This window comes from Halichoeres trimaculatus, unplaced genomic scaffold (genome assembly GCF_033239565.1).
Source record: "Halichoeres trimaculatus isolate MK-OKI-2021-1 unplaced genomic scaffold, fHalTri1.1 fHalTri1_scaffold_15, whole genome shotgun sequence".
Classification (NCBI taxonomy): Eukaryota; Metazoa; Chordata; class Actinopteri; order Labriformes; family Labridae; genus Halichoeres; species Halichoeres trimaculatus.
In genome coordinates, this window is record NW_027437193.1 from 32,165,955 (window position 1) to 32,189,974 (window position 24,020).

General features: G+C 41.5%; 1 protein-coding gene across 3 annotated transcripts in view; it reads left to right on the plus strand.

The window, feature by feature from the left end:
* The window catches only part of chd7 (chromodomain helicase DNA binding protein 7), a 91,749-nt gene that overhangs the window by 37,914 nt on the left and 29,815 nt on the right, over nt 1–24,020 (plus strand). For 2 of the 3 annotated variants that reach the window (XM_074689615.1, XM_074689616.1), the window contains 10 exons: nt 915–1,360; nt 13,224–13,371; nt 13,992–14,114; nt 16,398–16,463; nt 17,436–17,491; nt 20,299–20,413; nt 20,568–20,651; nt 20,749–20,886; nt 22,517–22,638; nt 23,024–23,267. In XM_074689615.1, the coding sequence (XP_074545716.1) occupies nt 915–1,360; nt 13,224–13,371; nt 13,992–14,114; nt 16,398–16,463; nt 17,436–17,491; nt 20,299–20,413; nt 20,568–20,651; nt 20,749–20,886; nt 22,517–22,638; nt 23,024–23,267 (1,542 nt within the window). The remainder of the gene's footprint in view (nt 1–914; nt 1,361–13,223; nt 13,372–13,991; nt 14,115–16,397; nt 16,464–17,435; nt 17,492–20,298; nt 20,414–20,567; nt 20,652–20,748; nt 20,887–22,516; nt 22,639–23,023; nt 23,268–24,020) is intronic. The other variant, XM_074689617.1, reaches the window with a different exon arrangement.

The window sequence follows — 24,020 nt, forward strand, 5'->3', positions numbered from 1 at the left end:
AACACTGCAGTCCAATGATTGGTCGGAAGAATCGTCATGTACCATGCAATAGCAGCCAACACCTCCCCAGGTATCAGCCCAATTCCAATCTTGGTCCGCACCTGGGCTTGAACCAGCCTCTGATCCTTAAGCCAAATCCCTACAGACTGAGCTACTGCCGGCCCCAATTACATAACTGATGCAGCTATTGGCACTCTGCTTAAACTCTGCCTACTGTTTTAGGTTAGCTAAAATGCTGTTTCCTTGTTAGCAAGAGGCTGAAACACAACAGTACCTTTGCATTTCAGCTCAATTCCACTGTCCTGTAAATAGCCCCTTAATCTTCTACACCTGTACCGGAGTTTTTTGGTTAAATCTTTGGACAAAACCTAACCTTTCTCTTAAACTTGTGTTCCTCTAGTTGAAAATCTTTTAGCAGGTTAACTGCAATTTTTAGAACAATTATCTCTTTTTGTAGGGTGACAGAAAAAAGTTTCTATTGTCTTATCAAAAAGTGAAACATTTCCAATTTACATTGGTTACAGGCACATCATTTACATTACACACCTCTCCAGTCATGCACCAGAGTTGTTTGAATAGTTTACTTTCTGAAAGTGAAATGAAGTCTGCTCATTTGGTTCTTTGGCTAACCTCCTGAGACCTGAGCTTTCCTCTGGTCAAACTTTGATTTGAGATATTCCTGCCTTCTGGTTTTCACTGAAATAGATGTAATGTTGTGATGTCACCAAAAGATGACATGGGCAGTGTCCCTGAATATGGCTAATAGGTCATGTTTTTATACATCAATATCACAGGTCTGAGAGGCAGAAATCTAACATCCTCATTTGAGGGTCACAGGAGTTTAGGAGTTATGTTTTTGTTTTCATAGGTTTCTTTCTTGATAAACTCTAATCCACATTGTCTTCTCTCCTCAGCATTCCCCAACTGACCCACCAGGAGATGCCTCAATGATGGTTCCTGACAGGTCAACAACAGACGCTGGCACCCCTAGCCAGCCTATCAGCACAGAGCAGCCCAGCAACCAGGAGACCAAGCCAAAAAAGAAGAGGAAGAAGAAAGCTAAAGTGGTGGACAAAGAGGAAGACGAGGAGGAGACAAAGGACGGGGAACAGGAAGTGAAGTTAGAGTTTCCTGCTACAGGCAGCGATGCAGGTGAACAGGTTACCAGCGGGGGTATCGCACAGGGATGTTCACCACCGGTGGAGGAGAAGAAAAAGCGCAAAAAGAAACCAAAGGAGAAGGCAGAGGGCAAAGAGCCCAAAACACCCAAGACGCCCAAAACACCCAAGACCCCCAAAGAGCCCAAGGAGAAGAAAACCAAGAGCTCGACGCCTAAGACGAAGACTCCCAAGAAAACCAGGTATGAGGCGTAACTGTGGTTTTTATTTCTTCTCAGATAGAGTATGGAGAGGAGAATAAAACCTTTTAGTCACATCTTATTTAGAACACTTGATTTATCATGAGCAGTTGTTGCTATTTTGAAGGAGGGTTCACTCTCTTTAGCACTGACGTCACCCATGTGGGCTTTAGCCTCTGTGCAGACAGCTACAGGTTGTCCACATGAAGATTAAATACTGTGATGTAAAAAATCCCCCCCTACAGTCTGTGCTGACAGAATAATGAGCTCTTCAGACCCAAACGTTTTTTTTTAACCAGGCTGTAAAATCTTATTTTTGGTGTAAAATCAGCTTTTTTTGAATGAGTGTGTGGTTTCTGATGTTCCTTCAGCCAGCCTCTAGTGGCTACTTGATGAAATGCAGATTTTAACATTTCCAAATAGGCTTTGGGGCTGCAACAATTAGTGGACGTAATTCATTTTGTTGACTGTAAAAATTCATTTATGCAAATTTTATAGTCATATTATTGTTTTTATTTCTGTTGTGGTATGGTAAAATCCAATAACAGGCAGTAAATGCTCATCTGTTACTGGCTGAGGTTCTGCATTTCTGGCTCAGACAGCCTGACAGCTCCCGGTGTTAGGCACTTGTGATGTGATTTAGAGAAACAAGAGTTCACTCCAGTCTTCTCAACTCTCCGTTGTCTTCAGTTTTTTGGGATTAGAGTCACAAACTAGTGTCAAAACTCCTGTAGCTTTTTAAAAGTGAGGACTTTTACCCGATCTGGCTTATTTATGCTCACGCTGCACTGGTCGAACAACCACTGCACTTCCTTGTTACCTTCTCACATAACACAGAGCTGGCCAGAGCTGTGAACCTTACTCAGTGGTTAATGCAATGAAAACTAGGAAAGCACATTCAACTGGTCACAGATATGAGGTGCTGTGGGAAAAATACTTAAACCTCCTAATTTACAAATATTCACTCATCAAAGTCATATGTAAATAGTTCTCCCTGGAAACACTGTAAACAATCTTTTAGTTTTGCAACTGTATGAATAAACAAAAATATATAAACTTACTTCACTATCAAACCTTTCATATAGAATGGGAACTATGGGGTCTATAAGGTTAATGCCTCAGATTTTATTTTATTTTTATTAAACTTTTTTATTTCAAGACACAACACATACATGTATCATTTACTTTTGTGTATATACTTTGTAAACATCTTGTCATCATCAGAACATAGAAAAAGCAAAAAACAAATAATAAAAAACTAAAAATGAAAAATACACAAGTAAAATTATTTACTATAACAGCAACAATTATAATAATAAACTAAGTGAATAATATGATAACAATAATAGTAATAACAAAAAATAAAATAAATGATTATATATATATATATATATATATATATATATATATATATATATATAAAGAATTGGACATAAAATAACTAAAAACCTGAGAAATTATAAAAACTAGAAAATAGCTGCAATTAAAGTAATGATACAAAAGCTTGTCTCATATGCACCTTCCTTTATCTGTGATTTCTCTTGCAAACAATGTATCATTGCAAGGTGGTAACAGCAATGACAAGAGCAATAGCATCACAAATATTTTCAAATAAAATATAGATTACTTTCTACATGTATGATAATGACTAAACTTATTTAATTACTGAACCTAAACACACACACACACACACACACACACACACACAAAATAGAACAGGATGAGTGGAGTTAAGAACATGGGGGTGTATCACTTTACCCAGATTTATGCCCATCAGTTCTTAAAAAATATATCCAGTTTTTCCAATAACTTTCAAACTTGTCTTGTTCAAGCCTGAGAATATCAGATTTTATTTTTATTTTCAGTATTTACCACTTTTTGCTGTAGACAACCAACAATATTTGATAAACTCATAGTAATGGTGTTCAATGTTAATGTTTTGGACAACCATGATTGATTCTTGTCAGCACAACACTATTTTAAATCACATTATTTAGCTTGTAATCAGCTGAGTCATCTGTTTAATTATTCGACAAAAAAAGGAGAAACGTCGGCTTGCATCACCATGGGGTGAGTCACTCAGGTTGAATTTAAGAGGTGTGCACTCTTAAAGCTTGGTTTATGCTTGACGTGTCCATGCAGCCATGTGCAGACAAATGATGTCATTTTAACAGCCTCACCTCCTCACACGTTCCTTTTCAAGCAGAAAATTTCCACAACACGCACCCCAAAAAAATTTGTAATACTGTCAGTTAAATGATTTAGCACTCAGAGATCACAGTGATAACTGTGTGATGAACAATTCCTGGCATGAAATAGTGGCCAAACTCTGCAAAGAAGAGGAATTGGTGAAAATTGTTGAAAACAGTGTAAACATCTTCTTCTAGTCTAGTTTAATGCTGTGATGGACGTGCATTTGTGATACACCACCCCCTGCAGTTTGGAAACAGACACCGCACGGTGGTGATAATATTCCCGTGCGTCCCTTTCATGCGGAAGGCGTCACTCGGCCTTAAACTGGGGATGTGAAACAGAGTCCTAACGAGGTCTTTTCACAGAATAATGGACAGATTAGTTGACATCTGAAATAATCATTATTTGCAGCCAGAAGAGGCCTCATATTTTCAGACCAGGGCTAGATAATTAGGGTTGAAGTAAGAAGCTAAATCTTGGTGGGGAATTAGGGGAGTCAGTGTTTTTTATTGAAATGAAGGCAGTTGTTATTTCATTGTTAAGGACAGCATCATTCTTCTTCTGGGCTTCTGCCTTCCTGCTTATGTAAAAGAGATGGTAGCAGGATGATAGGGTAAAGTTGTGTTGCTTGTTCTAGCTTAGTGTTGAGGTTCAAAGGTGACATATTGGTAGAGATCTTTCCAGAAGATAAATGCAGCAGTCCTGAGCAGGTTACACGTCTCCTCCTGGGTTGAATATAACATCTGTATCATTCTGCTTTACATTGGCAGAGTTTATCGTCCTCTCTCTCTTCATCCTCTGGCTTTTCAAACCAAGGCTTTACTCTGGTTGTTTCTGTCTCCCCTGATGCTCCTCAGTCTCTCTGCCTCCTTTCAAGCTGCTGGAGCCGGGAGACGGATGAGTTAAAGTGGAGAGTGTGCGTGTTTGGGAGTTAGGACCCGGTCACACTGGTAAACCGTGCCGTGCTTGAACACGCTTTGGCTCTAGAGCACGTTTTGAATGGCCAGTGTGACCGCAGCCGTGCTGTGCTTGAGCATGATTCACTTCTCTGCTTTGGCACACTCCAGAGAGGTGGGCTTCAGCACGGTTTACTTCATGCGCAAACACAAGCACGAGGACAGCGCGTTTGATCCATGACATGTGATCACCGCAAGCACCTCTCTCGACAGTTACAGGGGTGTTAGAGGGCTGTGTCGGGCCAAAACAACCTACCATGAGTCCAAAAGTCTCTAAAGTTGTAGCAGTGCTCTCTGTGTCTCATTGTGCTGACTCTGATGAGATCGCACTTCATGTAAACAGACGCTTCATGATGACGTAGGCGGGCCATGCCCATGTTTGATACCTGCTAAAGTCTGGTCCATATTAGAGTATGTGACTGCTGGCCGTACTCTCCAGCTGGGGAAGCACGGCACAGTTTGGATGGCCAGAGTGACCGCGCCCTTAGAGGTGGCTCCACAGTGAAGGTGGACCTCGCTCAGGCTGTGGAATGTGTCAGGACGGCCCCCATCGCTCTGTCCATCACCCAGCCCCCACCCACTCTACACAACAAGAGGGAGGGTCTAAGCAGCAGGCAGGGGTCAGCGTGGGGGGAGGTTAGTATGGAGTTATCAGCCATGCAAACGTGTGTGTGAGGGGGGGTGTCAGAGGGGCGGTCATTTCTGTGCGTAAGTGTGCTTTGGGGGAGGGGTTGTTGGTAATCTTGTGGCAGAAAATGGCGTCTAATGATATTGAAGGCCATGTGGCTGACCCCTCACCAGCCTCAGATGTGTGTGTGTGTATGTGTGTGTGTGTGTTGGAAATAGGACAGAGAAATGTGATCGCAGGGGAGTGTGTGGGGGTGTTTTGGTTAGCTAGTTATTTGTTGTGTAGCTTTCCCCCATCTTGAGGGGCTGCCTGTAGCTCCCAGGTTAACTTAGCATAATAATGGCATCTGGCCATTCACTGCTCCTCTAAAATGGTGGACCACTGCAGTCAAACAACTGTTCTTTCATTTCTAGCTTCTTGCCTGTGCCCTTCCTCCTTTCCTCCTTCCTAGCCTCTTCCTTTATAAGGAGAGTGCATCCTTTCATCGTTCCCTCCTCTACACCCCCCTCTCTCCCTCTTCCTCTCTGTCTCCTACTGATTCAAGGTGCCGCCTAAGCATCGAGGTGTTTGTTGTTCCTCCACCGTTCTGTGTTTCTCTGCTCACACCAGGACCTCATTTGTTTCTACATATTTAGACTGAGCTCCTGTGAAGTTCAGGCTAACATCAGCCGGGGCTCAGCCCTTGTTTCAATCCTTCACGTCTTCAGACTTCAAAGTGTTCATACAGCCAGCTGTTGCTTTGATTTAGTAACTCTTTTCTGATGGTGAAACTCCTCTGAGGAAGAGTCCTGATCATTTTTATGATTATTTTTATACTTTTGTATTGAATCGGCACTGCTTGTGAGACGCAGTAATGAAGAACAACACAAAACCCTGCCATGTTTAAATCTCTAGTCAACTTCATGAAGAGAACTTTCTTTTTGTTTGAAAAATGGCGTCACAAAACCGCTTGAAACTGCTGTGACAATGAAATGCTGTTGCTTTTATTAGTGGGGTACACTGTGTCGTGCTGCTATGCTGTCATGCTAATAAGTAACTGACGCAGCCACTAACGTTTAGCTAGGGCTTGGGGATATATTGAATATACTTGATGTATTGCAGGTTTTTGCACATGAGATGTATGAAATGACTATATCACAATCATCGAGTATAAACTGTAACCTAAATGTTTTCAGATGTCAGAATGTAAATCTCTTCGATGATTGACTAAACTCTCCGCTGCTCAGCCAGTTCTCCTCTCACAGTGAGCACCACGCTCCCCCACCCACCCAGAAAATGTTCCTGCTCATGCGTGTTTTTGTATTAGGACAGGGAAAAAAAGTCGCTAACATGTCTTATCAGCTGTCCGTATGAGCCCCGATTCTCTCCCAGCTCACCCCGAGAAACGAACACAACATGTTCGCCTCCCTCCCCTGCTTTCCGCTAAGTCACGGCAATCATCTGTGCACCGCTTGAAACATGATGAGCAGAGGTTTTTGATGCTATTTTACTGCTAAATACCAAAATATTGCAAGCTGGGATTTATCAGAAAACAAACCCAAATGCAATACAATTCAACCAGACCCCATGCTCAAAGACAGAAGTCAGCATTAACAACATTTTCCAGGTAGCTGATTTATAGAAATGAAAGTAATATCTCCAACTTTAGTTCATGATATTTTCAAAGTATAGTGTATAATATAATATAATATAATATAATATAATATAATATAATATAATATAATATAATATAATATAATATAATATAATATATCATCATATCATATCATATCATATATCATATCATATCATATCATATCATATCATATCATATCATATCATATCATATCATATCATAAAATATATGTAATAGAAGGTTAGCTTAACTGTACCTGATAAAGATTTCCCCTGTTTGCCTTCAAATTTCAAAAATCCATCTTAAAGATCTGCTTGAATCATTATACTGATGTCATTTGATGCATCAAAAGGGTTGAATTAACATTAATACAGTGATATAGTGGATACATCAGAATATGGAGATATAAAGTGTATGGAGATATAGCCTAAAAATATCAAGATATTGGATTTGGGCCATATCATGCAGCCCTATGTTGGGCTTACATGCAGCCTACCAAGTGCGGTTTGCTGTGGAAAAGCAAATAGGATCATGCTTTACTGATGCGGCCCCCATACCAAACTGTACCGATCCATACTGGTCTGCTTGGTGGAAACAGGGCTTAAGAGATCATGTTGACTTATTGTTGCAGCCCTGGGAGTGATAGAAATTTGGAAGGGTTTTTCTAATGCTAGTTTTCAACCGTAGAAGAAAAAACCTTTAAGGGGAAGAGTTTGTCATTTTCTAGGTAAGTTTTAGGGCCGTCAGGTTCAGTATTTTTGGTTCCATACATCGTCCACTTTTGTGGAAAAACTTGTTTTATAGATTTAAGACTGAGAGGACAATGGAACCTATGACCGTCTGTCCTTTGAGCCCCCTGTCTTTACTCTGACTCATGAAACCCCATTAATGGCAGCTTCAGTCTGGTTACTGAAAAAATGTCTGATATCAACTCTTAAATGAAAGACAGCGTTGCTCCTGATATAAATACCTCCTGTTTTCTGAAATCTATGTCATAGCACATATTAACTGCTATTAAAAATACCTTTGATGTGATTTTTGCCTGCCACAAAAAGATCATGTGGTTTTGTACAGGCTGATCCTAAAAAGACAAAAAAAAAACAAGTGTTGACACAAACACATCAGTTTGTAGGTATTAATTATATTCAAAGCAGGGTAAGAAAAGTATTCTTGTAGGGCTGCAGCTATCGAATATTTTAGTATTCGAGTATTCTACTGAAAATCCCATCGATTAATCGAGTAATCGGATAAAACACATTTTTGTTTAGTTAAAGAGCAGTTATTTTTCAAATGAAAATTTTTCTCTTTAAGAAATAGAATTTTCTGATACAGCATGTCAATAAGAGCACTTGCTTTGGTAGCTCCAAAATTTGTAAAAACACTTTGACACATTTTTTGTGCCGTGTACATCTCATCAAATGTTGCAGACCCAAATTGCACCCATTTCGTAGAATGACCCATTAGTCTCCAAACTCCAGAAAAGAAGCTAGATTTGTTGCTAGTTGCTATTTTGTGTAAGAGGTAGCTTGAGGGGTCTGAAAACTCTTTTGATATGACCTCAGCTCAGTTTGAAAAACCACTCTTTGATCTTTTTTAAAATTAGAGAAAATTACTGGAGTATTTTTTGTAATCGAGTACCTCGAATCATTCGAGGAATCGTTTCAGCTCTGCTTGTGTGAAACAGAAGAAATGAAGTGAACAGATGACCAGTAAGGATCAATATTACTTCTGAAACGTTCCTCTAACAGCCTCAGTGAGTTTATGGTGACTCAGGTGCAGGAATAATCCCTACAAGCTGATTTGATCAAGGGTAAAGACTCAGAAATCACAGACACTGGAGTTTTTTCAGCAGTCAGTCTGGGAGGTGTTTCTGTGCACGTGTGAGCAGCGCAGAGAGAATCAGGTGGTTTGCATGACCACTCAGCTCACTTTTCTCCTTTGACCTTGGCTTGTCTTGCTATCAGTCTTTCCCTCTGCTCTCGCTCACCCCCTCTTGTTTGTCTACCTCTCTCAGAGGAAGCACATCTATAAATAACCCAGCTCTGGGCTGCCACACCCTTACCTCGGCGTGTGTTTATGTGTATGTTGGGGTGATTTGTTTGCCGTACACACAAAAATGTCAGACACCCATGCAGGCAGCTTGCTTTGTGTGCAGACGTGTGTGCATGTACAGCACTTTTTTCAGTGTGGCCATGAAGAAGCTCGGACGAAGAGAGGGGAGAAGGCGGCCGTGTGTGTGTGTGTGTGTGTGTGTGGCTTTCTGTTCACTAGTGAGGGGTTTGTCATCAAAGGCCAAGTGTGTGTGTGTGGGTGGGGTTTAGTTGTATGACACATCACTTCAGGAGGCGTCCTTTAACCTCTCTCTGTCCATGTTTTCATCCATCTTTTTTTTTTCTTCTTCACCTCGGGAGATAAAACTCAACTGACCAGGATCTAAATCCTCATCTCAGGGCTCCTAGTGAGTCTGATAATTAAACTGACTTCTGAGAATATTGATTTCATCTTTTACTTGGTCAGTCTGCTGCACGATGCTCAGCAGACAGGGCGGCGCTCACTGACATTTGGGCCTTATTGCATGATGAAAGAGATATTTCAACCATCAACATCGACTTAAGATCAAAATCTGTAAAGTTTTGGATTAAACAGCCAGAAAACAAGGTGAGGGGCTGCAAAGTCACCATGACACTTTTTAGGTTGCGATAGTGTAGCGTGATGCAGGGCTGTAAAGAAAAAATGAAGCATAGACACTTCTGCAAACTTACCATAGCTCAGGTCGTCTGCAGTCGTTCAATGATACGAACTAGATTCTAAGCAGGATGTAACCTTAAGGTTTGGGTAATGTTCAAAAACAAACAACACAAAAGAGGAATACATGTTTAAAAATTACTATAAATCCCAAAACACAAGCACCCAACCATAATAGAGCTCTGCAACTCTCCAGGAACATATTACTACACCGAGAGCACAACAAATACAGAACAATCTACAACACCTGGGACATGTCGGTCAAGAAAAGTGATGTCTAAAAATACTTCCACAAGCCTATGAAGTAAACTTCCGTACCATAGAGAAACTAGTTTAATTCTTAACCACGTGCACTTAAAGCATAATGGGACAGAAAACAGGCCGTCTCACATTATGTCATTGTTAGCACACGCCGTTGTGATGTTGCAACAGGTCTTAAAAAACTGCATTTAAAAATTAAAGTTGCTTTCTGTGGTTAGCAATCTACCTATTTTCAAAAATTGAAATTTGTCATTTTACAGGCATTAAGTCAACAATTCCAGTTTGGAAGGTCCATTTCTGACAGAAGTGAAGAAAAACAAACTAAGATCTTCGGATACTTGAGTACTTGTTCACTGAGCACTGTAAATTCCCATTCCTTATACAAAAGTCTGTTTTTGGGATCCATGTCAAGGAACAGTTTGGTCTAAAAAGCTAATTTGTCTATTGGCATGCAGAGTGAAGTTATTAAAGGCCAAAAAGGGCTAAGTTGATTACGCCATTCCAACCCACAATCAGCAGTTATTCTGCAGTGGTCTGTTCAAAGTTGAGTCTATCAATAAAATGAAGAGTGAGGTTACGACTGGCAGGACATAGCCAGGACTCAATATGAAAACACAGCACCTACACGTCTGACAGCACAGGCTGTCAGTTGCTCTACATGTGAACAGCTACTAACTTACTGCACAAACTGACAGTTCAAGTGTTGTCACGTTAGCCTATGGATACGTTATAGCACTGGGCTGCTATTAGCGGTACATATAGCTGGCTACTACAACATTTGCTTGATGTCACGTCTCAATTCAATTTCAATTCAATTTAGTTTATTTGATAAGGAGGGACAATGTACATTCATACGCACTTTGAAAAAATAAAATGTAATTGTACCCAAATCTAGCTACCAAGCTAATTTCCATTGGTAGCCCCCCCAGCTAAAATACAAAAACAAACAGGTTAAAAGAAAAAAAAATACAAGTATAATATTTAAAGGAGTCTGTTCTTCTTGTTTTGTTTCTTTTTAAGGAAAAGAAAGAACAGAGAAACATTGTCATAATAAAACATTTTACAGTACATTACAATCATAGTTTTTAACATACACAGGTGGTCAGTAGCAGATGTTGAAGTGCTAGATTTAGCCAGTAAAGTGCTGGAGTTGACTATAAAATGCTAGTCTCAAACCGTAGCACTATGTAACTACTAATAAACACCTTACTCGCGTTGTATCCATTAAAAAGTTGTCCTGAACAAAGAAAATTAGTTCCAAATCAGACACGCCTGGTTAAAAGCCACATCTTTACGACAGTGTGCTTGAGACCCCGGGCCAGAAGGTGGCGAGGCAGTCCAATTAATGCAGATCATCGTCATCTTAAACTACCGAGTTTTACTCTTATAGGAGCATGGTTGGCTTTACGCACAGATGACCACCCTGTATCTGTCTGTGAAGAGGCAAAAGGTCTAATATTTCCAACATGGTCCCTGTCAACAGTTAGCTTTAAAACTCTGCAGCAGAAACAAATGGATGATGCACTGTCTCCTGGGTTGAACACCAAAGTGCAAAGAACCACTTTTGGCATTTTATACTGATTTATTGGTCAGACTGGTTTTAAGGATGCAGCTCACTCTATACGTAACAAAAAAAGGTATTTTATGTGTGGCGTATACACCCAGTTGTTACAGTACCTAAAAGGCTTTTTATACATGGAAGCAGAATCTGAGAAGTTCAAGTGTTTTTGGAGGGGAGAATGTGAGCTGCGATAATTTAAAGGAAGAAGGTGACATTAGGAGTGAAGAGTTGGACAGAGAGCGCTAAAAGGCAAGGACTGAGACGGACCAAGCAGAAGTAGTTTGGGAATTAAATGAATCGAGAAGGGCTGAGAGGAGAAGTGTGGCCATGAAGAAGCTCAGAGGAAGAGAGGGGAGAAGGCGGCCGTGTGTGTGTGTGTGTGTGTGTGTGTGTGTGTGTGTGTGTGTGTGTGTGTGTGTGTGTGTGTGTGTGTGCGTGTGTGTGTGTGTGCGTGTGTGTGTGTGTGCGTGTGTGTGTGTGTGCGTGTGTGTGTGTGTGTGTGTGTGTGTGTGTGGGGCCAGATGGCTCCAGCGTGTGGCGACCAGCCAGAGGAACAGGTGCAGGTCACATGACCAGCCGTTACCACGGAGATGATGATTGCTCTTGGCGTGAGGATGAAAGGAGAAGGGCCCCAGGGACAGAGAGGGGGCGAGAAACGTAGGGAGAGAGGAAGTGAGTGAGTAAGCAGGAAGGAGAGAGAGAGGGTGAGCAGCCTCGGTGCAGAGGAGAGACAGATCCAGGCATGTGGCCCTGCAGAGGAAACAACACGCAGGAAAATAAGACTAACAAACTTTGGCTCTCTGCTCTACCACTGGTTAGCGTCTGGTCGTTTAAAGAGTCAATCAGTCTGTGATTTTCTGTTAATTTCTCTTATAAAATCATAACAATTCCTGCTCAATGTTGTCACAAGAGGCTTAACAAATTGAGAAGCTCCATAGTTTGAAATATGATCCAGTCATTTCATCGTGACAGACAGGAGGAAACAATAAGGAGGCTTGGTATCAAGAGTTGATGGTAAACTAATGAAGAAGAGACAACAATAACAAAACTCTCTGTTTCAGAGACTGAACAGGCAGCTAGCACCAGCTCGAAGGTAGTGAAACACCAGAAAAAGGTTGTGGGTGGGAACACCCAACCTGTTATGACCTCACCTTCATGCTATGCTGAGTCAGGAAGGCTTTCTGTTATAAAAAAAACTGATCCGTCAGTGCACCATGTAGTCATAGAGGATGAAGAGGGGGGAATCTGCTTCAGGTATCTTGAAGTACCATGCTACGATCTTCTAACCAAGGTTCAGGTTGTGTTTTAAGACCCAGAAAATCCAGCAGACAAGAATTTTATCTTCTGCTGCTTGTCTCAGTTTTAGCATTCAGGCTCTGATTCAGCTCATACGTGTGTTTGGAGGTATTAAGATGGACGCTGAATGCCCTCGCTCTTCCCTTATGGTGTTTATTCACACACTGTAAGAGCCAGTTCCTCTTTTTTTTCCATGCCAGAGATTAGAGGAAGCCTGGGGGCCTCCACACCCCTCCCCCTGCTCTCTCTGAGGCCTCTCTGTCTGTCCCTCATGCTGTCTGCCTGTCTCTGTCCCCACCCCCCTCTTCCTGTGTCTCTCTTCCTTCCCATGCCTGTATCTCTCAATCTTGCTCCCTCCATCCCTCCTCCTCCTGGTCTTTCATCATATTAACCCCCTGTGTGCCAGAGCCTAAGGCACACTAATGATTTCTAAATGGATAAATCAAATATGGAACTGCCCTGGGACAGCCAGGCGTGCACATATACATGCACTGACACATGCAGAACCACACTGGGGCTCGCCTCGCAGTCTGTAAACTGTGAAAAGGCTAGCCCTGTGGTTAATGGTGCTTTCTTTACAGAATATTAAGTTTTCCTCTCTTCTTTCCCAGCAGCACAAAGAAGGTCGAGACTGAAGGTGGGGCTAGTGTGGCAAAGACAGATTCAAAGAGGAAGAGAGAGCCATCAGTCGCTGATGACGTGGAGGTGAAGTCTCCGCCTCCTTCAGCTCCTGAAGATGAGGACGATGACGGAGTTCAGGTAAGAACTCTGTACAAAGGGGATTAAGTGTTCACAGGAATGGTATATGTTGTGATCCTGCTTCAAGAAAACCAAGAAACAGTAAAAAGTAACAAACATAAAGTAGCACATGAATGTTCTGACCAAGGAACATATTCTCCATCAGGGGGCGATATAGGTAAAATATGTCAAGATGTTTTTATGGCAGGATCAGGACCAAATTTGGTCAGGATTGGTTCACATTCAGACTATCTTGAACCAAACAACATTTTTAGACCCCAATGTTTCTGATCCTACATTTAGGACCAATTTTTTTTCCCTGCACTGTTTTTCCGTATTGTCATTTGATGTGTTTTCTGAACTCTCACATTTTCACAACCTGATAAAAACATTAATTTAAAGTTGTCAGCTGTAAGAGTTGTTGAGTTTCTGCAGAATGTACAGAGCTTTATATAAGCATCCTGTGCACAGTCTACAAGGAGTCAAGTGATGTAACTAGATATCTGATAAACAATATCTGGTGAAAGACTGTTGGTTCGGTCTAGAGCAGTGGTTATAAATTTTACATTTTTGCACAAGTCACCACTAAAACTGATAAACTGAAACATCTTAACCGTCGTGGTTTCTGCTCTTTTGAACAGAAGCGTCGCTCCAGCCGTCAAGTGAAGAGGAAGAGGTACACAGAGGATCTGGAGTTCAGAATCTCAGACGATGACAGCGGAGATGACTCACCAGCACCCAAGTCACCATCGTCCCAACAACAGGTACAGCTTTCAGTTTCTGCTGTTTTTTTTTTTATATATAAGAGGTGAAGAATTAATCAACTCTCCTGTCTGGATCAAATAACAGTCTGTGTGCATCAAACCTGAATTCAGTGTGGCAGGCAGTCATCCTCAGTGAGGTCTGCTGATAATGTTGAGAAAATCAATAAAAAAAAGTAGCTGCAACAGATTTAATGTGTATAATTTGTCAGCTACATCACCGCTCATGTTTCTCACGTCAGAAAAAAAACCCAACAGGAACCGTACCTGGATCTGGGCTGGGACATGAGCCACCTGGTGTCCTTCCTGTCTCTGCTCACAGTTGTGTAAAAGCAACAGAGACACAACGGATGAACAAACCTTTTAAACTATAGGGCTGTGTAACTACAAATGAATACGATAACTCATTACTTTGCATCCTGGGAAAGTTGTCTTGAAAAAAGAACAGTAGAGCTAAAGAAGAGCTAAAGGCTAGACTATGCTCGGCGTCTATTCCCAAACTGCAGGAGGCAGTGTATCACAAATACTTGTCCACCACAGTACTAAACTAGAGTAGAAGAAGTTGGCATTTGTCTACAAGCTTTATACCATTTTTATACCATTTCCTCTTCTCTGTCCAATGTGGCCGCAATTTGACGCCAGGACACTAGAAGCCTCTGCTTGTATGACTTCTCTGTTTGGGAGTTAGTACATTTGGGATGTGTGCGACCTGGAAATTGTGCACTTGAAAAGGACCACTTGAGGGAGCAAGGCTGCTAAAATGTCATTTGTCCACACGGGCCATCAGTCATAAACTAAGCTTAAGAGTGACGTCTTTGGCTACGTTTCCATGCAGTCAATATTCAGGTTAAGATTAATATTCCAGTTATTGAAACATTCAGACTCGTTTACATGTCTGAGCAAACAGGGTTGTTCCTGTTTACATGGAATCCCCGTCAAAACAGCAATGCAAGGACAACATCTCAATGCACATGGGAACATCTTGATACAATGTGCATCATTTCCGTTTCTTATAACTGTATCCATAGCAACCGCAGCAGCAGCACTGCAGGCTTCCTGTACTCAAAGACCAGGATTCCTTGCAAACAGAACATGCTCAGAACACAAATTAAAGTGGCAGTTCAGTTTTTTTGAAGTGGGGTTGTATGAGCTCTATGTGACCACTAAGGACATTAGATACAGTAGAAAGTTGTCTCCTCTCCCTCAGTAAGACACAGACTGTAATCGCTGGTGACGAGGAACTAACTAACTGGTCAAGGATACATGACCAGTTAGTTAGGTCCGGATAAATGTTTATATTTCTGAAGACTTAATGCACTTAAAAATATTCTATGTAGCGTACTCTTAAACTGTGGTATTACTGTTTGATTTTAGTTCTTGTAGGCAGAGAAAATAGCCTTTGAATTTGGTACGGTCTCTCCCTGTTAGCGTCTATTTTCTCATCACCATCGATTATAGTCTGTGTCTTACTGAGGGAGAGGAGACAACTTTCTACTGTATCTAATGTCCTTAGTGGTCACATAGAGCTCATACAACCCCACTGAACTGAACTGAACTGTCCCTTTAGTGTTCCTTTGGATGATTACATCCTGATAGGTGTATACATGACCAAATATTCAGATTAATATTCCAGTTTTTCAAAAGGGTCATTGGTGTTTACATTGCCATGCGCAACCAGGTTATTGCTAATATTCCAAATATGAAAGGGTTACTGACTGCATGTAAACATGGCCATTGGATGATGGTGCTCATGGGAAACAATCTTTATCCCAGTAAAACAGTGCTGATTCCAGCCACAGGTGTCACTGCAGCCAACGCAAAACAGTCTTCATAGCACCTTTAAAAGACTCTTACAAACAATCCTAAAAACAGGTGTTTGGGGGATGTTTGTGTCTGGTTGAAAACTAAGCTGCTGTTTTGAACAGTTTGAATACGATGGATGGATTTCTGAGTTAAGTGTAAAGAGAGTGCAATAAACCAGACAGGATGGAAAGAAACCACTTCAGGCAAAACATACAGTGTTGATGGTTGTTTCTAATTTTCTGCTGTATTTTAGTTTCTTATGTTCTTTTCGTCATATGAATTTGGCTTTAGATTACAAAGTCATTCCAAATGTGAAAATAAGAAACACTTATGTCCACTCATTTTAAATTTAGAGAGAAATTAGAGCTTTTTTCACCAACAACCATCAAAATGTGTCGTAACTGTCATTTTGATCAGATCGGTCAGTTACCAGAAACAAAACGTTGTGTCTGGATTAACATGAGCTGTTGTTTGTGTTCATAGGATGTGGTTGAGGCTGAAGGGCTTGTTGTGGAGAAGATCATGGGCATGCGCACCTCCAAGAAGCAGGTAAGACACAGAAACACACACGCACACACACACACACACACACACTAACACATGGTTCCACTAGCTTGAGTCATGGTTAACGTCATCTGATTAGCCGCTACACAGCTGGCCTAAGCAGATTACTCACACACACAGCCACACACACAGCCACACACACACGCAGAGCACAGCAGTGTGTAAGTGGAGACAGAAGTTATTGCATTTCAGTCTGTGTGTGTGTGTGTTGCTCAGTGCCCTGAATGTGCAGGAGGTTGCGTGTATATCTGACTCTTTGTGTTTGTGTCTAGCGAGCTTTGTTCTAGACGCTCTAAAGAAAGCTCATCCCTGAGCCAACACACGCACTCGCACAGTCACCAGCCAACTTTTCTTTGCTAGCCAGCTGCCACTGGGTTACCCCCCCGCCTACACACACACACACACACACACTGACATAAACACACACTCACAGCGCCATTCAGAGTTGACCCTGGGCTTGGCACACAGCCCAAACCACAACGCTAGCTACACCAGACGCCAAGCTTTCATTTCCTCAGGCAGTGTGTGTGATTGATGATTCATGGCATTACAGTAGTAGTAGCAGCATGCAGGAGTGTGTGTGTGTTTGTTACTGTAAGAATGGTGAATGGAAGTGGAGCGCTGCTGCTGAATGAACTCCTGTTTTCAACATTTCTGTTTCTGGGAATATGACTTTTAGCTTGACTGAAGCAGAGTTTTTGCTTCTTTTTACACTAAAATAATCAATTTGACTGTTGATTTTGAAACTTTAGGTTAAGTCTAAAATAAGCTGAGAGGATACAAGATAAAAAGCTTCATTGCTTTATTGTAGAGCGTTGACTAACATGTCACTGCCAGTATTCGAGCTCCCTCTTTACAACCTCTGTCATCAAGACCACACGATGTTACAATGACAACCCACTTCTGCTTTCAGTATAACCGACAATCTGTGATTATAACCATTTATTTTCTTTTCAGCAGGACCAAGGGGATGAAGTGGAGGTCGAGGAGTTCTATGTCAAGTTCAAGGGCTTGTGAGTAACACCTTTCTTTGTCTGTAATGTTTCATATTGTGGCTTTTGCACGGTCTCACCGCGCTGACATAAGAAGGTGTCCAGAGGTCTGTGAGTGTGAGAAGCTCAGCATACTCAACCTGAAAGCCTCACATTCACTCTCATGAGTTCAAACACAGCTGATCGTTTATCAGTGCTGTGGTAGGAGCAGCATGGTCACACTCTATCTGTGTACATCCAGAAACTTCTCACCCCCAGTCACACGTGCACACACACACACACACACACACACACACACGGGGTCAGTTTTTCCTCATACCTACTGTTGCTGACTACTGTTCTTTGTTTGAATAATATCACTTAATCAAGCCTTTTCCAACATGACAGACATACTACAAAATAAGTAATAAAAGTATGCATGTTCAATGCTGATATCGTATCGGATTGATATCGGCATCGGCCAATACTCAATGCTGCAGTATCGGTATCGTATCAGAAGTGAAAATGTAATATCGGGACATCCCTACACTGCAGTTTCAGCAGGACCAAGTGTTGTCACGATACCAAAATTATGATTCAATATGATACCTGCCTAAAAAATGTTGACACTGATACTTAATCAATACTATGGCAAAACCTTAAACATCAGAAAATGTATCAAGATAAATATGAACTGATTTTCACACAGATTGATTTATTTTGAAGGTCACTGGGTGTTTTTAGGTAGTTGCCATGCATAACTTCTTTTTGTGAATTGGCGTGTTATGGCTTCAGCATCTGGCTAAAGTAGGGGCCTTCTGTAGTCTGGGACCTGCTGCAGCAGGGATGCTGCCCGATTCAGTGTGGGTTGACACGTTGACTTGAATAGAAACCGGTCCGATCCAGTGACCGGTTTGAGTGTTACGATTAATGACCAGCTGACCCTCCAGATCTCTCTGTAGCACTGATTTGTCCTCTATACCATCATGACCAGATGTTACTGGTAGCTAATGATCTGCAGATGATCTGGAGCAGCAGCTCATCTGTCACTCCACTGACTCCTGGTTGCAAATTAAAACCCCTTGATGCCTCTTCCCCACTTTGGATCTCTCACCCAGAGCTCCTTCCTGCCCACCCCGTGCTCTGCCAATGAAAGGCGACTGGTAGTACCAGGTCATCAGAGCCAGACTCTTCTCCTCTGTTGTCCCTCTGTGGTGGAATGAATTACCAACTCCATTCAGTCCGCCGAGTCCTTTTCTGTCTTAAAGCTAAAGAGCCAGACTCTTTTTAGGACACATACACACTTTAGCAAGTGTTTAGCAAGACTCTTGCTTTATAGACCTAAGTAGGGTTGCAAAATTGTGGGAATTCTCGAAGTTGAAAACTTTCTATGGGAATTTTTTAGGAACTTATATCAACTTCAGTATCTGGTCGTATACATGTGTAAATATTAAACATTTTGGTTTGTTATAAAAAGACATTCTTGCAAACATTTCTAATGCAACAGTTTAATGACATTGTGAATTAATTTTCAGGGAATTTTCCCCAACTGAGTCTGTCATTAATATATAGGCATACATATTTGTCATAAGCAAACATACATGCAGACATGCCTGAAACATTTAAAAATGATTATCAGCTTTTAGAACTGAAGAACTTTAATGGTGTCTTTTACAGGGAAACAAGAAACCATAAATGGTGCAAAAATAGAGGAAGATTTAGTTATTTATAACAGCCTAGACATATTCCTCATGTACCCTTAACATCCCCAAAAATATCAAAACATTGGGTTTTGCTTTTCTTCAGGCCATGCTTTCTACTAACTAAGGCCTGAACCACATGTATATGGATATTTTTTTGATCAGATATCTTTGTCCTCGTTTAAAAAAAAATCTCTGTCCACACCACAGAGATATCTCTGTCCATACAAAGAGGCCAAAAATGATGAAAACGATCGCCTCTGAAGCCTGCAATGCTATGCCTGGCCGATAAGTGGCAGGTTAGCAAAATGTGAAAACCATAGAAGAAGAACATTATGAGCATGCGCAGTCAAACAGAGGAAAAAGAAGCAGTATACCCGGATGCGCTTGACGTCATCGTCAACACCAGCTCCGTTTAACACCGCTACATGGATCCACTCAACCGGATATTATTTTATTTCTTCACTTTTTTATCTGTTTTTAAAAGTCTCTGTTTATGTGGGTGAAATCGCCATGTTCGTGTGGTTGAGAGGCCCAATTGGACAGAAAAATGTGCATTTAGGAATATATCCATATACGTGTGGTTCAGGCCTAAGGATCTGGTCCTCATCCTCTTCTCGGCTGCTGTCTTGTTAGGACTGGTTGTCATCTTCATTGTTGTGTCCTTCACAGAACAAAGAGCATGAATTGTGAAAAATGAAATAATTTTTAACCGTTTTATTTAGAAAAAAGAATATGAATTGACAGCAGCAAAACCCCTGCAAATTTCCAATATTCCCAAGGTAAATTCTCATTGAAGTTTTCTGGGAACTTGCCTGAAATTTACCAGAAATTTTCCAGACCTTTGCAACCTTAGTCCCATGAAGTAAAATAAGTTATCCAGCCATCCCATTAAAAAAAAAGCTAGGTTTGCATTTGCAACAGGAAGCTGGTGGAGGGGCGTGAACAGTGGAGCGAGCTGCTGTGGATGGTCTGCAGAGCAGTGTAACCCTGACACACCCTCTCTCTGACTCTGTGATCACCTGCAGAGCATGTGTGAGGGTTAAAACATGTGAAGGGCAGAGATTGAATCGCAGACTGCTTACAGGGATCTGATCCGGGAAAGAGCAAAATGTTAAAACCATTACTCATTGTGTCTTTGTGTCCCAGTTCATACCTCCACTGTCGCTGGGCAGAACTTGAAGAGCTGGAAAAGGACAAGAGAATACATCAGAAGATCAAAAGGTTTAGGGCCAAGCAACAACTGAACAACTTTATAACAGAGGTAAGCACGATGCTCAGCTGTAGAAATGGTTTTGAAGGCATGAACTGTGAGAACAAAATCATATGGCCTCAGCCCAAACTATGCTCAGAGTCTTCACATTGCAGTCATCTTCCTCCCTCCAGCAGTAACACACCACTTGCTCTCTCTCCCCCAGATGGATGATGAGCCTTTTAACCCAGACTATGTGGAGGTGGACCGCGTGCTGGATATTTCAGAGAGCACAGATGAAAACGGAGAGGTGCTTTGATCTCTGCCTGTCATCCTTCATGGTTTGAACCCTTCCCTTTCTGCACACACACTCACTGAAGTCTCTCATGTTGTGTGTGTGTTTACAGATGGTGACCTTATATTTGGTGAAATGGTGCAGTCTGCCTTACGAGGACTCAACCTGGGAGCTGAGAGCTGACATCGACCAGTCCAAGATTGAGGAGTATGAACGTATTGCAGCACGCACACCCAACACTAAGAGAGTGGTGAGTAGTTGTGTGTGTGTGTGTGTGTGTGTGTGTGTGTGTGTGTGTGTGTGTGTGTGTGTGTGTGTGTGTGTGTGTGTGTGTGTGTGTGTGTGTGTGTGTGTGTGTGTGTGTGTGTGTGTGTGTGTGTGTGTGTGTGTGTGTGTGTGTGATTGTGGGTCCAGCCTCCTCCCTGTAGGCATGTTTAATGCTAAAAAGAAGCAGCTGACTGGCTGAGGTTTTTCCATCCATCACTTCTTTCCTTCCTGGTTCATTCATTTCATGTCACCCTGCAGACACTTTTCTACCCACTGTTTGTAAAACTGTTCAAAAGAAATACTAATAAGCACATTCAGTGATAATTTTCAAAGCAGTCTAAAGACCAGGGCCCGTATGCCTGACCAGCCGTTAGCTTGGAAAACAGACTGTTTGTACTAACGGGCAAAAAATAATCGATTAATGGTACGCATGAGCCAGGTTAACGGGCAAAAAGAGCGGTAAGTTTAATGGAGGTATACCCCGCCATTACAGGCACTAACAGCAGGATTACAACGCCTGTTTGGATGATAAAAGTCAGACATCGCGAGATGCGTTACCATTTGAGATGAAATATACAAAGACAGTGAACAATCCTTTGGAAAGGTGGCGATCTGTAGCTATACAGCAATTTGTCCAAAGCTGTTTGTCCAAAAAATTCCAGAGTTTGGGAGTATTTTATGCTGGGTAAAAGCGCACAGCGTGTTTGACAAAAATGACCTTGAATGGCACGGCAGTAAGACTGTAGTGATCCAGCTCTTAAAACACAAAAATGTTGGGTTCGTCAATGATTAGCCGGGGAGCTCAACAGCAAGGCCAGTAGCTACAAAATCTCACATACACTCCTTTCATATGCTGTGAAATGCATGGTATGTCTTTCAGGACTTGTTACGTCTTTTTATTAAATCGTCACCCTGTTTGAAAACCCTGAGGAGTTCATTGAACCAACGTTAGCATTAGCGTTAGCTGCTAGAAATAGTGGTAGGGCAGAGAGGGTGTAATGTTTGACCTGCAGGTGAAAAGATTAGGGACACGTTTTTATGTGTTTGCCTTTTTGGCCCACTAAGTTCTTAACAAAATATTTTCTGTTATTTTGCCCATACTGTTGATTCTTCAAGTAAAAATACATTCATATTATCACTTTTAATAAATGTAGCATCTAGTCCGTTTAATTATGTTCAAATATGTTGTTTCTTTGTACATATCATTAAGCAAATAGTCATCAACTGAAATATCAACATGTTTGGTTTTGCAAATTTTGCTTTTATGCATTCTCAACCTTTTTTTCCCCTGATTCATTGATTAATCATAAATATAATCATCAGAGTAATCGAATACCAAAATAATCATTAGTTGCCTAAAGCAGTTACAGATGCTGTAGATCTTGAGGCAGATAGTTCAGGTCTGATTCAAGCCCTGGGCTCATTCAATCTCCCAATATTCTTTCCTGAGAAAATTTTTAATTCGAGAAACAACTGCTCTTTAACTAAACAAAAAGGTATTTCTTCCGATTACTCGATTAATCGATGGGATTTTCAGTAGAATACTCAAATGCTAAAATATTCAATAGCTGCAGCCCTAATGAATTGCTTCCAATGATGTCATGTCTGTCCAGGATCGGCCTCCTGCAGCTGATTGGAAGAAGCTGGAGGGCTCCAGGGATTACAAAAATGGCAACGCACTCAGGGAGTACCAGCTTGAGGGCCTCAACTGGCTGACCTTCAACTGGTACAACTCGTAAGTCACCACCAACTTCTACTGTGAAAAATAAGCCCTGACTGCCTCTGCCTATCTTTAGTTCACCAGTGGATCTGTCAACATGTTAACTTCTTTTATTATCATGCTTTTTGTGCCCCAAATGTTACTTTTTCTTCTTCAAGAGGCTAGTTTTTGTACTGGAATGAGACTGCATTAAAGAGAAGAAATCAAGTACGACCCAGATATAACTTTTCCTGCACTGTGATGCGGAGAATTTTCAGCATTCCTCTCATTTCTCCTCTGGACCACCAAAGTGGCACACAGACTGGTCAAAGGAGGAGAAGTTCCTTATTGGTGTTTGTGCAGTGGGATCTTTGTAAAAATATCTGTCCCATTGACCAGTTTGTCCTCTTCTCCTCCACAGACGTAACTGTATTTTGGCTGATGAGATGGGTCTGGGTAAGACCATCCAGTCTATTACATTCCTCTATGAGATTTACATGAAGGGCATTGAGGGGCCGTTCCTGGTTATCGCCCCGCTCTCCACCATCCCAAACTGGGAGAGGGAGTTCAGAACCTGGACTGAGCTCAACGCGGTGGTCTACCACGGCAGTCAGGCCAGCCGCAAGACCATCCAGGCCTATGAGATGTACTACAGAGATGCACAGGTAAGACTGAGCCGCTGGTCCGGGTGTGTGTGGCTTTGATCCCTAAAAACCCATGGACACACCAGCACTCCCACTTTATCATTGATAATATTAATGATACATTTTATTTATAAACTTTTCTAGAGACTTTACAATAGATAAAAAGCATATAAAACAACACAGTAACAAAACATTTGGCGCAGAGAATACTGCTACAACTTCAGTGACTTTTAGGCGCATTTCAAGTCGTTTTGGCCCTCTAAAACTTCGCCATTTTTCAAAATGACTGTTGAGAGAAGCGGTCGCAGCGTCATTGAACATTCAGGATGTCTGCGTTTGTGGGTGTGTATGGAGTGTACCACACTGAAGCTCACCTCTCTAGAGGTATGGAGAGAATTTTGTTTCTTTATTATTCAATCAAAAAGAATAGATTTGAATCAAAAAAAAGATTTGTAAGCAAGAGAATAAGTGAGAAATGAAGAAAAAATTGAGATCAAAACAGAACAGGTTGCAACTGAAAAAAAAAAGATGAGATCAAACAGAACAGGTTGCAATTGGAAAAAAAAAAAAAACAGAGAACATACATCTTTCCATTATGCCTAAAAATCAGTCCAAAGAGGACTGATTGAGGGGAAAAAAGTGCTAATTGACCACCCCTACTTTGGTTTGAATTGTGATTAAATATGATGGAATGATCAAGGGTGAGTGCAAGAAATGTGTCAGTGATATTCAAAGAGAGCTGCAGTTAAACGCATGCACACGTACACCTGCTGT